Here is a 12345-nt window from a genome sequence, read left to right on the forward strand (position 1 = left end):
ACACTTAAGCACATTTTGCATCTGTTATTCATGCTGACTACCAAACTGTTGAAGAGTCCTTGGGGGATATTGTGCCAATCCTCTCTCAATATGATTTTCAGTTCTAGCAAGATTCCGTAAGGGAGTGTTCGTTGAGAATCACATCTGCCAAGAGCATCCCACGCACGCTCTATAGGCTTTAGGTGCGGGGAGTATGCAGGCCATTCCACATGTTCAATTTCTTGAGTTCCCAGCGCGTCCGACGGCTCAACGGTCCTGTGTGTGCGGGCATTGTCGTCCATCAACAAAGTCGGGGCCCACCGCACCCCTAAACAGTCTGACATCATACAGGGTAATCTACCTGCAATACCGCTGTGCTGTCACGGTAACTGTCACCAAGGTATGCAGCGGTGTTCGGCCATTCTGCATGACACCTGGACCATACCCAAGATCATCTGTGGCGTATGACGTGTTCCCCCCCCCCCCCCCTCTCTCTCTCTCTCTCTCTCTCTCTCTCTCTCTCTCTCTCTCTCTCCACGTTAACTGGTGGCCGGAATCACTTGCCACAATGTAACGCGATTCGCCGGAGAACTTCATTCTGTATCACTGTTACTGACCACAACCAACATGCCCCCTACACCAACGTACTGTTTCTCGACGATGGTGTAGCTGAAGTGGGTTTAACAGAATTCCGAGCATACAAAACAGCCTGATTTAATCGCTGCGAAACGCTTTTGGCAGAGATACCTGTATCGGTAGCGGGGGAGGGGGGGGGGGGGAGGTCACCGGGAGCCAAACCGCACAATAATCCTGGGTTCGGTGGGGGGTGGCGGAGGGGTGAAGTGGACTGCGGTAGTCGTCGTGGGATTGTGGACCACTGCGGCTGCGGCGGTAACGGAGCCTCTCCGTTGTTTCTAGGCCCCCAGAGCAATACGCAGACTCACTACTCTTACCGAGAGGATATATGACGAGGGCATTCGAGGTGGAGATTAGCGTTTAACGTCCCTTCGACAACGAGCTCATTAGAGACGGAGCACAAGCTCAGATTAGGGAAGGATGGGGAAGGAAATCGGCCGTGCCCTATCAAAAGAACCATCCCTGTATTTTCCTGAGGCGACTTAAGGGGGTTACGGGTTTGAACCTTCGTCCTCCGGAATGCTAGTCCAATGTGCTAACCACTGCACCACCTCGCTCGCTAAGGACTTTCAACCTGGAGGATTTAATTAAGGGTATGCTAATCCGATTATTTAAGAAAGATAGCGCCAAAGAATGGACAATGATTACTATTTCGGATTACAAAGGACGTACGTAGCATTGTACTGATATTTGATAGAACAATTGATCATGATGTGGAGGAGGATCAGTTTCATTTCAGAAAAGGGAAATGAACATCGAGGTATCGTTGGATGTTTGAGAATTCTATGACACCTAATGCTAGAAGTCAAGAGGAGTATATAAGTCTACGATAACACTTGGCTTCATCATTTTGAGCCAGAGTCCAAGTGTCAAAGCATGCAGTAGAAACACACTGAATCGCTAGTGCGGAAGAAATTCAAAACGCAAACATTGGTTGGTAAGGCCGATATAACTATCTTTTTAAATTCCCATGATCCCATTTTCTGTGATTTTTTGGAAGAGTATCGCAATACTGACCCTACAATTTATCTTAGAAAATAGGTTACCAAAAGGCAAACCTACATTTATAGCACTCGTGGGCTTAGAGAAAGCTTTTGACATTGTAATACTCTCTTCGAAATTTTGAAGGTAGCAGGGGTAAAATACAGGCATCGAAAGGCTGTTTACAAGTTGTAGAGAAACCAAACGGTAGTTATAAGAGTCGGGAGGCATGAAAGGGAAGCAGTGGTTGAGAAGGTAGTAAGACAAGGTTGTAGCGTATCGCCGATGTTATTCAATCTGTACATTATGCAAGGACGAAAGAAAACTAAAGAAAAATTTGGTGTAGGAATTACAGTCCAGGGAGAAGAAATAAAAACTTTGGGGTTTGTCGATGACATTGTAATTCTGGCCGAGATAGCACAGAACTTGGAAGAGCAGTTGATCGGAATGAACAACGTCTTAAAAGCAGGATATAAGATTAACGTCAACAAAAGCAAAACAAAGATAATGGAATGTAGTCGAATTAAATCAGCAGATGTGAGAGAATTAGATTAGGAAACGAAACACTTACAGTAGGAGTTTAGTCCTCTTATTTGGGCAACGAAATAACTGATCATGGCTGAAATAGAGAGGATATAAAATGTAGACTGGCAATGACAAGAAAATCGTTTCTGAAAAACGGAAATTTGTCATCATCGAATATAGATTTAACTGTTAGGAAGTCTAAGTATTTGTACGCAGTGTAGCCATGTATGGAAAAGAAACATGAACGATAAACAGTTAAGACAAGAAGTAAACAGAAGGTTTTGAAATGTGGTGTTACAGAAGAATGCTGATGATTACATGGGTAGATCACCTAACTAATGGGGAAATACTGAATAGAACAGGGAAAGAAAAAAATTTATGGCACAACCTGACAAGAAGAAGGAATAGGTTGATAGGAGACATCAAGGGAAAAGCGCGCTGTTCTTCAAGACAACGCTCGAGCTCATGCAGTAAAAATGCCTCTGTGAACTATTGGCCAAGTGGATTGGTCGCTGCTACATCGTCATCCTTACAGCTTCTACCTGGCCCCTTCGGACTTTTATCTGTTTGGTCCGACGAAAGAAGCTTCACGTGGCATCGCGTTCAACGGCAACGAAGAGGTATAGACCAAAGTACGTAACCCGCTTCGAGATCAAGGGAAAGAAATCTTCTGTGAGAGGATAATAAAACTCATAAGCAGGTGGTGCACGTACTTAGAATTGGTGAGGTGTACCTGCGAAAATTGACAACAAATTGTATTGATTTAAGAAATTTTTTGTGCAGCTATTTATTTATTTAATTCTGAATGACCAACGTATACAGGATTTTTATAAATTAGTTATACAAACGTAATCTCTAATTGCGAAAAGGGTAAATAACTTACAGAAATATTTGATACAGCTCTGAATGCAATACATCCTTAAGTTTTATTCCCTCCTATCACTGTTAGTTCCCGACGTTCCCGCTAGGTGGCATGCGCGAATGAGTTATTCCAACAGCCATCATGGCGCAGCGTTATTTATAGTTTCATGAACTCAAATCTGCTACTGCAGTTCAGCGACAATTAAGGACTAAATATCGCAAACCACAACCTCATAGATAAACTGTTACTAATTGGTATTATCGTTTCATTGCAACTGGCTGTGCATCACATAGGACACCAGGTCAGGGTCAGACAAAAGTCTCTGACACAGCATTTAACAAGATCGGCCATCTTACATTCTTAGTCCGGGTAATCGACGACACTCCCCAGCTTACAAGGGAACCTCCCCATCGCACCTCCCTCAGATTTAGTTATAATTTGGCACAGTGGATAGGCCTTGAAAAACTGAACACAGATCAATCGAGAAAACAGGAAGAAGTTGTGTGGAACTATGAAAAAATAAGCAAAATATACTAACTGAGTAGTCCATGAGCAACATAGGAAGCATCAAGGATAATATGAGGACAGGCGCGCCGTGGTCCCGTGGTTAGCGTGAACAGCTGTGGAGCGACAGGTCTTTGGTTCAAGACTTCCCTCGAGCGAAAAGTTTACTTACTTTATTTTCGCAAAGTTATGATCTGTCCGTTCGTTCATTGACGTCTCTGTTCACTGTCTGTCAAGTTCAGTGTGTGTGTTGCAACCGCACCGCAAAACCGTGCGATTAGTAGACGAAAGGACGTGCCTATCCCATGGGAATCGTAAACATTTGATCGCAAGGTCATAGGTCAACCGATTCCTCCACAGGAAAACACGTCTGATATATTCTACACGACACTGGTGACGGCATGTGCGTCACATGACAGGAATATGTTGTCGACCCACCTAACTTGCACACTTGGTGAATGGGTAAAAAGATTCTTCTACCTCGTCCGATTTAGGTTTTCTTGTGGATGTGATAATCACTTCCAAAAAAGTTGATGAAAACATAAGAGTGTGTCACATAAACTTCAACAAATGAATGCAACAGTTTCACAGTCGCACAGTTTTCTCTGTGCTCTGTCAAAACATATGTTTTTAAAGTTTTCAAATTTTTCCGTGTGTAGACCGTCAAATCCTGCATATGTCCGAGCAAATCTGAACATGTGCTGGAATTTTGGAGAGCGAAGTTGATTATGTGTGAGTGCCTGAAGTCTGAGAATTGTCTGAAAATAAAAAATTTTCACCCGAGGGAAAACTTGAACCAAGGACCTCTCGTTCCGCAGCTACTCACGCTAACCACGGGACCACGGCGCTCTTGTGCTCAGTGTGTCCTTGATGTTGCCTATGTATCCCATGGACTGCTCAGTTTGTATATTTTGCTTATTTTTTCATAGTTCCACACAACTTCTTCCTGTTTTCTCGATTGATCTGTGTTCAGTTTTTCAAGGCCTATCCACTGTGCCAACTTATAACTGAATCTGAGGGGGGTGCGATGGGGAGGTTCCCTTTTTAGAACTGAATCTGCCTAGTCTTATAGTGTGGACGGTATTACGGAAACACCATTCAAAGTTTTCAAATTGGAACTGCTGTACGGTGACAAAGAAGAACGTGCTGAGTTTTGTGTAGAAATGTTTAAAAATGCAGAGTGAAGATAATTTTCTTAAAAAAATTGTGTTCCTTGACGAAGCCACCTTCCACACCCGTCATAATCTTCGAGGAGCAGAAACTACGTCGATTGACAGTCCGTTCTTTTTGCCGAGTCAAATGTAACTGACCTATTGTATCTGGTCACGCTTGAACATTATCCAATGCCTCAGTTATGGCAGGATATGGACACACAAGTTGTTTTCTAGCAGGGTGGCGCGGCACCACATCTCCATCGTGAAGTTGTTGTGTATCTCTATAGGGATGTGCCGAGTTGGATTGGAAGTGGTGGAACAATATCCTTGCCACCCTGATAAACTGATTTGGCAGGAAACTGTTTACAGACGGGACATTTGTCATTTTACAAAAGCTACCCACATTGCACATTTATAAATAAAACTCAATGATACACGTTGAGGTGAACAAAAGTCATGTGGTAGCAATATGCAGATAAGCAAGATCGCAGAAGTATCGCGTGCACAAGGTACAAGAGGACAGTGCATTGGCCAAGCAGTCATTTGTACTCAGGTGATTCATGTGAAACGGTTTGCGACGTGGTTATGACCGTTCTACACGAATTAACAGACTTTGAGCACGGAATGGTTGGTAGTTACAGCTAGACACATGGGACATTTGTGAAATCGGGAGTCAAGAGTGTACCAAGAATATAAAATTTCAGGCATTACCTCTCACCAGGGACAACACAGTGGTCGACGGCCTTCACTTAACGACCGACAGCAATGGCGTTTGTCAGTGCTAACAGACAAGCAACACTGCGTGAGATAACCGCAAAAATCAATGGTGGAAGTTCGATGAACGTATCTCTTAGGACACTGCGGCGAAATTTGGAGCTAATGGACTGTGGTACCAGACGAACGACGCTAGTGCCTGTGCTAACAGCAAGTCATCGCTTCCGGCGTCTCTCCTGGTCTCGTGGCCATATCGGTTGGACCCTAGACGACTGGAAGACAGTGCCGCGGTGGATTTCAGTTGGTAAGAGCTGCTGGTATGGTTGGAGAGTGGTGCAGGCCCCCAGAGCCATGGACCCAAGTTGTCAACAAGACACACTGCTGCTGGCTCCGTAATGGTGTGGGCTGTTTTAACATGGGATGGACTGGCTACTCTGAACCGATTATTGACTAAAAATGGTTACGTTCGGCTACTTGGAGACCATATGAAGCGATTCGTGGAGTTCATGTTCCCAAACAACGATGAAATTTTCATGGATGACAATGCGCCACGTCATTGGGCTACGGTTGCTTACGATTGGTTTGAAGAGCATTCCGGACAATTCTGCCTATCCAGATTTCCCGACATGAATCACATCGAACATTGACGGGACATAAATGAGAGTTCAGTTCCTGCACCGGCGACGTTTCTGCAGTTATGGATGGCTGTAGATGCATCATGGCTCAATATTTCTGCAGGGGGACTTCCCAACGGCTTGTTGAGTCGATGCCACGTCGATCTGCTGCCTAAATGCCTAGCGAAAGAAGATCCGACACGATGTTTAAGAGGTATCCTTGTCATGTCAGTGTACTGCATTCAGTGCTGTGTCAAACATTTCTGTACGTTATTTACCTTTTTCGTAAGTAAAGTTTACTTTTGTATAACTAATTTATAAATATCCTGTGTGTCGAAGAAACTGTGTGCTGTGATGAGTCATCAAAGGAAAGGGAAGAGAGAGAGAAAGAAGAAGGCATGGAATACTGGACGCCATTAAAAACAGACTGTCGATACCTCTCGTATGAGAGATATAACAACTAGGACGGAAGGTGCGGAGGTGTAGTACGTACGTATCTGGTGTATCTTGCGGCAGAAGGGCGAGCCGCCCGTGTCGTTGTCTGGACAGCTCAGCAGGTAATTGTCGTCGACGGGCGCTTCGTAGCAGCCCTCGTCGCGGTCCGAGCGACACTGGTAGCACTGCATACAGCGCGCTGTACAGAAACACACACACCTCATATACCTTGCTATAATATAAGCACAAAGACTTGAATTACTATTGCTAAAATTACTTCCTGATATTTTTCCAAAATATTCGATAAAGCAATGCACTCAAAAACAGACTCACATTTAAGTAGAAACAGTCTACTTACAATGGAATCGAACGAACTTCCCCTCGCCGATGTGATTCATGTTGACATGGCGTGTAGGACACGACTAGGACTTATCATACGTACACAGGAAGACGCAAATCTCAACCGCTTCTGAGAAAATCGAGTTTGAAAATTACAAGTGTGCTTACGCTGCATGCTTTGTAGTAGGACTGTTGATATTTTTAAAACTATAGGAAACCCAATACATCGATATTTAAAAGTGTCATTACTGAGGCTCCATATATTGAACAATGCTATCGAAATATCGAACTATATTAGTGATATATCGACGGGTGTGGTATCAACGTACCAGCCAAACAAATATCTGCTGCACACTGTAAATATACTGACAGTTATAGAGCTATATATTTAGGTATTGATTTTTATTATATATCGTCTACATCAACAAGCAAGCAGCCTGCTTATCCACTTGGAGCAAGAATTGAAAGGAAAACTATGCACGTTCACGCTTGGCGGTAACCAATTTGCTAACAATGGTAACTGCAGACTAATGGCACAATAAAAGGTGTCCGATGTCATATAGATCTTTGTTCATCAGTTTCAAGAATGCCGATGTGAAGAAATAGCGCACAGTTGCGTTTAAAATTATTGCTTAACGCAACTGGTATGCTATTTCTTCACATCGGAAATATTGTTATTCCATTCAGCCCCCTCACCCCCCCCACCCCCTCCCCCAAGTAAAATCAGACTTCTTCTTTGCGCCATCTATAGTTGCTTTACACCGTCATAGAGAAGGACTGAACGTGATGAAAGCTCAAAAAGTAGTTAGACTCCTTCTCACAGTGAAAGTGAAATTATGTTCTACTACAATTTCAAAAGAACAACTGCAAATATTTATTGAAAATTGCGAAAAATATAAAGTAAAAACATCGGCCCTCTGTATTGCCATTTCCACATCAATATATCGATATCTCGGCGAAAAACCACCGCCTATCTACATCGATATTTTTGGAGGAAATTTCGATGTATGTATGTCTTATCAGCAGTCCTGCTTTGTAGTGCAGCTAATGTTCACAGAATCCGAAACCAAGCGATAAGAGCTTAGTCTGATATGCTCGAGGTCTCTGGAACGAATCACGCTGCCGGTAGTTAACTTATTTTACAGCGTAATTCAAGAAACAGTTTTATTATGAGCGTGCAAAGTATCAATACTTAATCATTCAGTTACTATTTTCCTAAACTTTAAAATGGAAAACAGACTTTTTTTTCTTAAGGGCATTTAAAATAAAAAAGGATGAACGAGAACTTTCAATCAACTCGGTTTAGTCATTTCATTTATGCTATAGTATCTACACTTGTAACAAGCGTAGTCTTTATCCATAGCGGCACTGTGCAAATCAGGATACTATCGGTCGTAGAAACATATAAAACCATAATCATAGCGACAGACAGCATATGTAATGAACGCCGAATTTTTCCATGTCAATAGTTCTTTTTTTCCAATGTGTCTATTGCAAAACAGACCTGTTTTGCATTCATAAACGGTTCTCTCGGTCATCACACAATTTCGCGGCGTACCACGCGTATCGAAGCATAGCGCCGAATATTGGTGCAAATAACGCACAAAAAACTAGTACTGGCAGCGAGATTCGATCCAGAGACATCGCGCCGGCCGCTGTGACCGAGCGGTTCTAGGCGCTTCAGTCCGGAACCACGAGGCTGCTACGGTCCCAGGTTCGAATCCTGCCTCTGGCATGGATGTGTGCGATGTCCTTAGGTTAGTTGGGTTTAAGTAGTTCTACGATGTAGGGAACTGATGACCTCAGATGTTAAGTCCCATAGTGCTCAGAGCCATTTGAAGAGACATCGCGCTTATGAAACTAAACTAATCGATTACTCGTTCGGCTGCGAGGTCCGCAAACAGTAGGGCTGATGTAAATAATTTTAAGCTAAAGATTTATTTCACATCAGCTCCTGGTGGTTCTTAAACTCTAGAATAATATGGGGGAGTACTTTATTTCCCCCCGATTTTGCTTTAAAATAGTTCTAATAGATGACAGCGCTTTGTTATTTGAGATTTCAGCTAATATTTGCCTGCCCAGTAGCAGGTGCAAACTTGTATAAGCACGCCTATAATTTTCAAACTAAATTTTCTCGAAACTGGTTGACAGTTGCGTCTCCCTATTTACACACATTGAAGTCTTGATCGTGCTCTACACAACCTGTCAACAAGAATTTATTCGGTCAGGGGATGTTCGTACGGACCCCTTGCCAGCACACCACAGTTTGCATTCCAGATGGGTTGCTCGACTGACAATGCTATTCATAAACCGCTCATCAAATATTACGAGCCTTAAATAATAACACGCCGCCATTCAGTATTTTTGTGATCTTTCCAAGACCTTTGACTACGCAATTCATGTTAGTTTCTTAGAAAAGTTTTATGGAATTATTGGTTTTACACAAGCTAGTTTTAGTCATACTTAACACATACTTAACACACAGAATGCAAAATGTTGCGCTGAATAATTCAAAAAAGTTTGAAAGATAGAATATTTCAGTGACTTAGGAGAAATCACAAAGCGAGATCCATAGGGATCAATTTTGGGTCCACACCTCTTCCTTACATACGTAACCAACATTCCACTTAACATGCATCAAGTAGAAATGGCAATTTTTACAGACAATACTAATATTATCGTAACCCCCTTAGACACAAGTCAACAGAATAAATTTTAACCATGTTTTTTTAAATAGTTATTAAATGATTCTCTAAAAAGGAACATACCCACAACTATGAGAAAACACACTGTAACTGGTTCCTTAGAACAGTCAAACCGACTGATGTAGCACTTGAACAGGAGTCAGTAAACACGATAGAATGTTCCAGAGTTTTGGTTTTACTTACTGATGGAAACCTGAATTTCAACAAGTACATTATTGAGCTACTCAAACAATTAAGTTCAGCTACTTTTGCTCATCTTATAATTGGTGAACCTCCTAAAATATTTTGCATTTTTCCACTCAGTAATGTCTTATGGTATAATGTTCTGGGATAACTCATTACTTAGAAAGAAAGTATTAATTATATAAAAACGAGCAATAAGAATAATAAGCTGTCGCCTTGTAGGGACCTGTTCAAGCATTTAGCATTTCAACTGTCGCCCTCTTCCCCCCCCCCCCCCATCCCCCCTCCCCCCACTATAAGAACAAAAATTTTTGATCATTTTCCCAGTAACGTAAAATTTCTGGCATACAGCAAACCAAGACTTAAATGTGACCTAAAATCATTCCTTCTGGACAGCTACTCCTATTCCACTGACGAATATTTATTCAAAAACTGGTAGTCTTAAAAATGGTCGTTAGTTTAGCTGACAGAGCAGGGTGAAAAGTAATATGTTCATTAATCTTGAAAAATGGTTCAAATGGCTCTAAGCACTAAGCACTCTGGGACTTAACATCTGAGGTCATCAGTCTCCTAGACTTAGAATTACTTAAACCTAACTAACCTAAGGACATCACACACATCCATGTCCGAGGCAGGATTCGAACCTGCGACCATAGCAGCAGCTCGGTTCCGGACTGAAGTGCCTAGAACCGCTCGGCCACAACGGCCGGGTAATCTTGAAAATAATCATATATACTTACCCGTTCAACGATATTTCGACAAAAAAAAACCGCTCAAATGATTTGTGGAACAGGTAACTAATAAACATTAGGTGGCTGCAACGGGGCAGAGCGCGAGAAAAACAAACGGAGCTCGCAAAAAATTAAAAACTGTACTTTCTCAGGGTCATGACCGCATTTTATCATGATTATAATCCAAATTTTTTCAGGGGATCGAATTTTTGGGGCTGATATCTTGCATGTGTGCTTTTCCCTACTTAAAATATGAGGTCAAGTTCGTGATGTTTCTTTGTTAATATGTTCAATGGCAGGTGTCAATTCGCTTCATACCTTTTCGCACATATACCGGTGCGTAAGCATAAAGTTCTACTGACGTTACCATTTAGTTACTGGTCAGTTCACCAAAGATTCAAAAGCACTCTGTAAGTTTACCTAAACAGAAGCAGTAAAAGATTTCGTCGCAAATATTTCGTCAGAAAAATTACCTCTCAGTAACGTTAACATATACACTCCTGGAAATGGAAAAAAGAACACATTGACACCGGTGTGTCAGACCCACCATACTTGCTCCGGACACTGCGAGAGGGCTGTACAAGCAATGATCACACGCACGGCACAGCGGACACACCAGGAACCGCGGTGTTGGCCGTCGAATGGCTCTAGCTGCGCAGCATTTGTGCACCGCCGCCGTCAGTGTCAGCCAGTTTGCCGTGGCATACGGAGCTCCATCGCAGTCTTTAACACTGGTAGCATGCCGCGACAGCGTGGACGTGAACCGTATGTGCAGTTGACGGACTTTGAGCGAGGGCGTATACTGGGCATGCGGGAGGCCGGGTGGACGTACCGCCGAATTGCTCAACACGTGGGGCGTGAGGTCTCCACAGTACATCGATGTTGTCGCCAGTGGTCGGCGGAAGGTGCACGTGCCCGTCGACCTGGGACCGGACTGCAGCGACGCACGGATGCACGCCAAGACCGTAGGATCCTACGCAGTGCTGTAGGGGACCGCACCGCCACTTCCCAGCAAATTAGGGACACTGTTGCTCCTGGGATATCGGCGAGGACCATTCGCAACCGTCTCCATGAAGCTGGGCTACGGTCCCGCACACCGTTAGGCCGTCTTCCGCTCACGCCCCAACATCGTGCAGCCCGCCTCCAGTGGTGTCGCGACAGGCGTGAATGGAGGGACGAATGGAGACGTGTCGTCTTCAGCGATGAGAGTCGCTTCTGCCTTGGTGCCAATGATGGTCGTATGCGTGTTTGGCGCCGTGCAGGTGAGCGCCACAATCAGGACTGCATACGACCGAGGCACACAGGGCCAACACCCGGCATCATGGTGTGGGGAGCGATCTCCTACACTGGCCGTACACCACTGGTGATCGTCGAGGGGACACTGAATAGTGCACGGTACATCCAAACCGTCATCGAACCCATCGTTCTACCATTCCTAGACCGGCAAGGGAACTTGCTGTTCCAACAGGACAATGCACGTCCGCATGTATCTCGTGCCACCCAACGTGCTCTAGAAGGTGTAAGTCAACTACCCTGGCCAGCAAGATCTCCGGATCTGTCCCCCATTGAGCATGTTTGGGACTGGATGAAGCGTCGTCTCATGCGGTCTGCACGTCCAGCACGAACGCTGGTCCAACTGAGGCGCCAGGTGGAAATGGCATGGCAAGCCGTTCCACAGGACTACATCCAGCATCTCTACGATCGTCTCCATGGGAGAATAGCAGCCTGCATTGCTGCAAAAGGTGGATATACACTGTACTAGTGCCGACATTGTGCATGCTCTGTTGCCTGTGTCTATGTGCCTGTGGTTCTGTCAGTGTGATCATGTGATGTATCTGACCCCAGGTATGTGTCAATAAAGTTTCCCCTTCCTGGGACAATGAATTCACGGTGTTCTTATTTCAATTTCCAGGAGTGTAACTGCGAAACAATTCCGCTTCCCTGGATTATTCTATTATGATTCTGGGGAAGGTATACTAGTAT

General features: G+C 43.9%; 1 protein-coding gene across 3 annotated transcripts in view; it reads right to left on the minus strand.

The window, feature by feature from the left end:
- The window catches only part of LOC126237329 (uncharacterized), a 386613-nt gene that overhangs the window by 9513 nt on the left and 364755 nt on the right, over positions 1-12345 (minus strand). For all 3 annotated transcript variants that reach the window (XM_049947297.1, XM_049947299.1, XM_049947300.1), the window contains one exon: positions 6463-6603. In XM_049947297.1, the coding sequence (XP_049803254.1) occupies positions 6463-6603 (141 nt within the window). The remainder of the gene's footprint in view (positions 1-6462; positions 6604-12345) is intronic.

Source organism: Schistocerca nitens, chromosome 2, assembly GCF_023898315.1.
Source record: "Schistocerca nitens isolate TAMUIC-IGC-003100 chromosome 2, iqSchNite1.1, whole genome shotgun sequence".
NCBI classification, from domain to species: Eukaryota; Metazoa; Arthropoda; class Insecta; order Orthoptera; family Acrididae; genus Schistocerca; species Schistocerca nitens.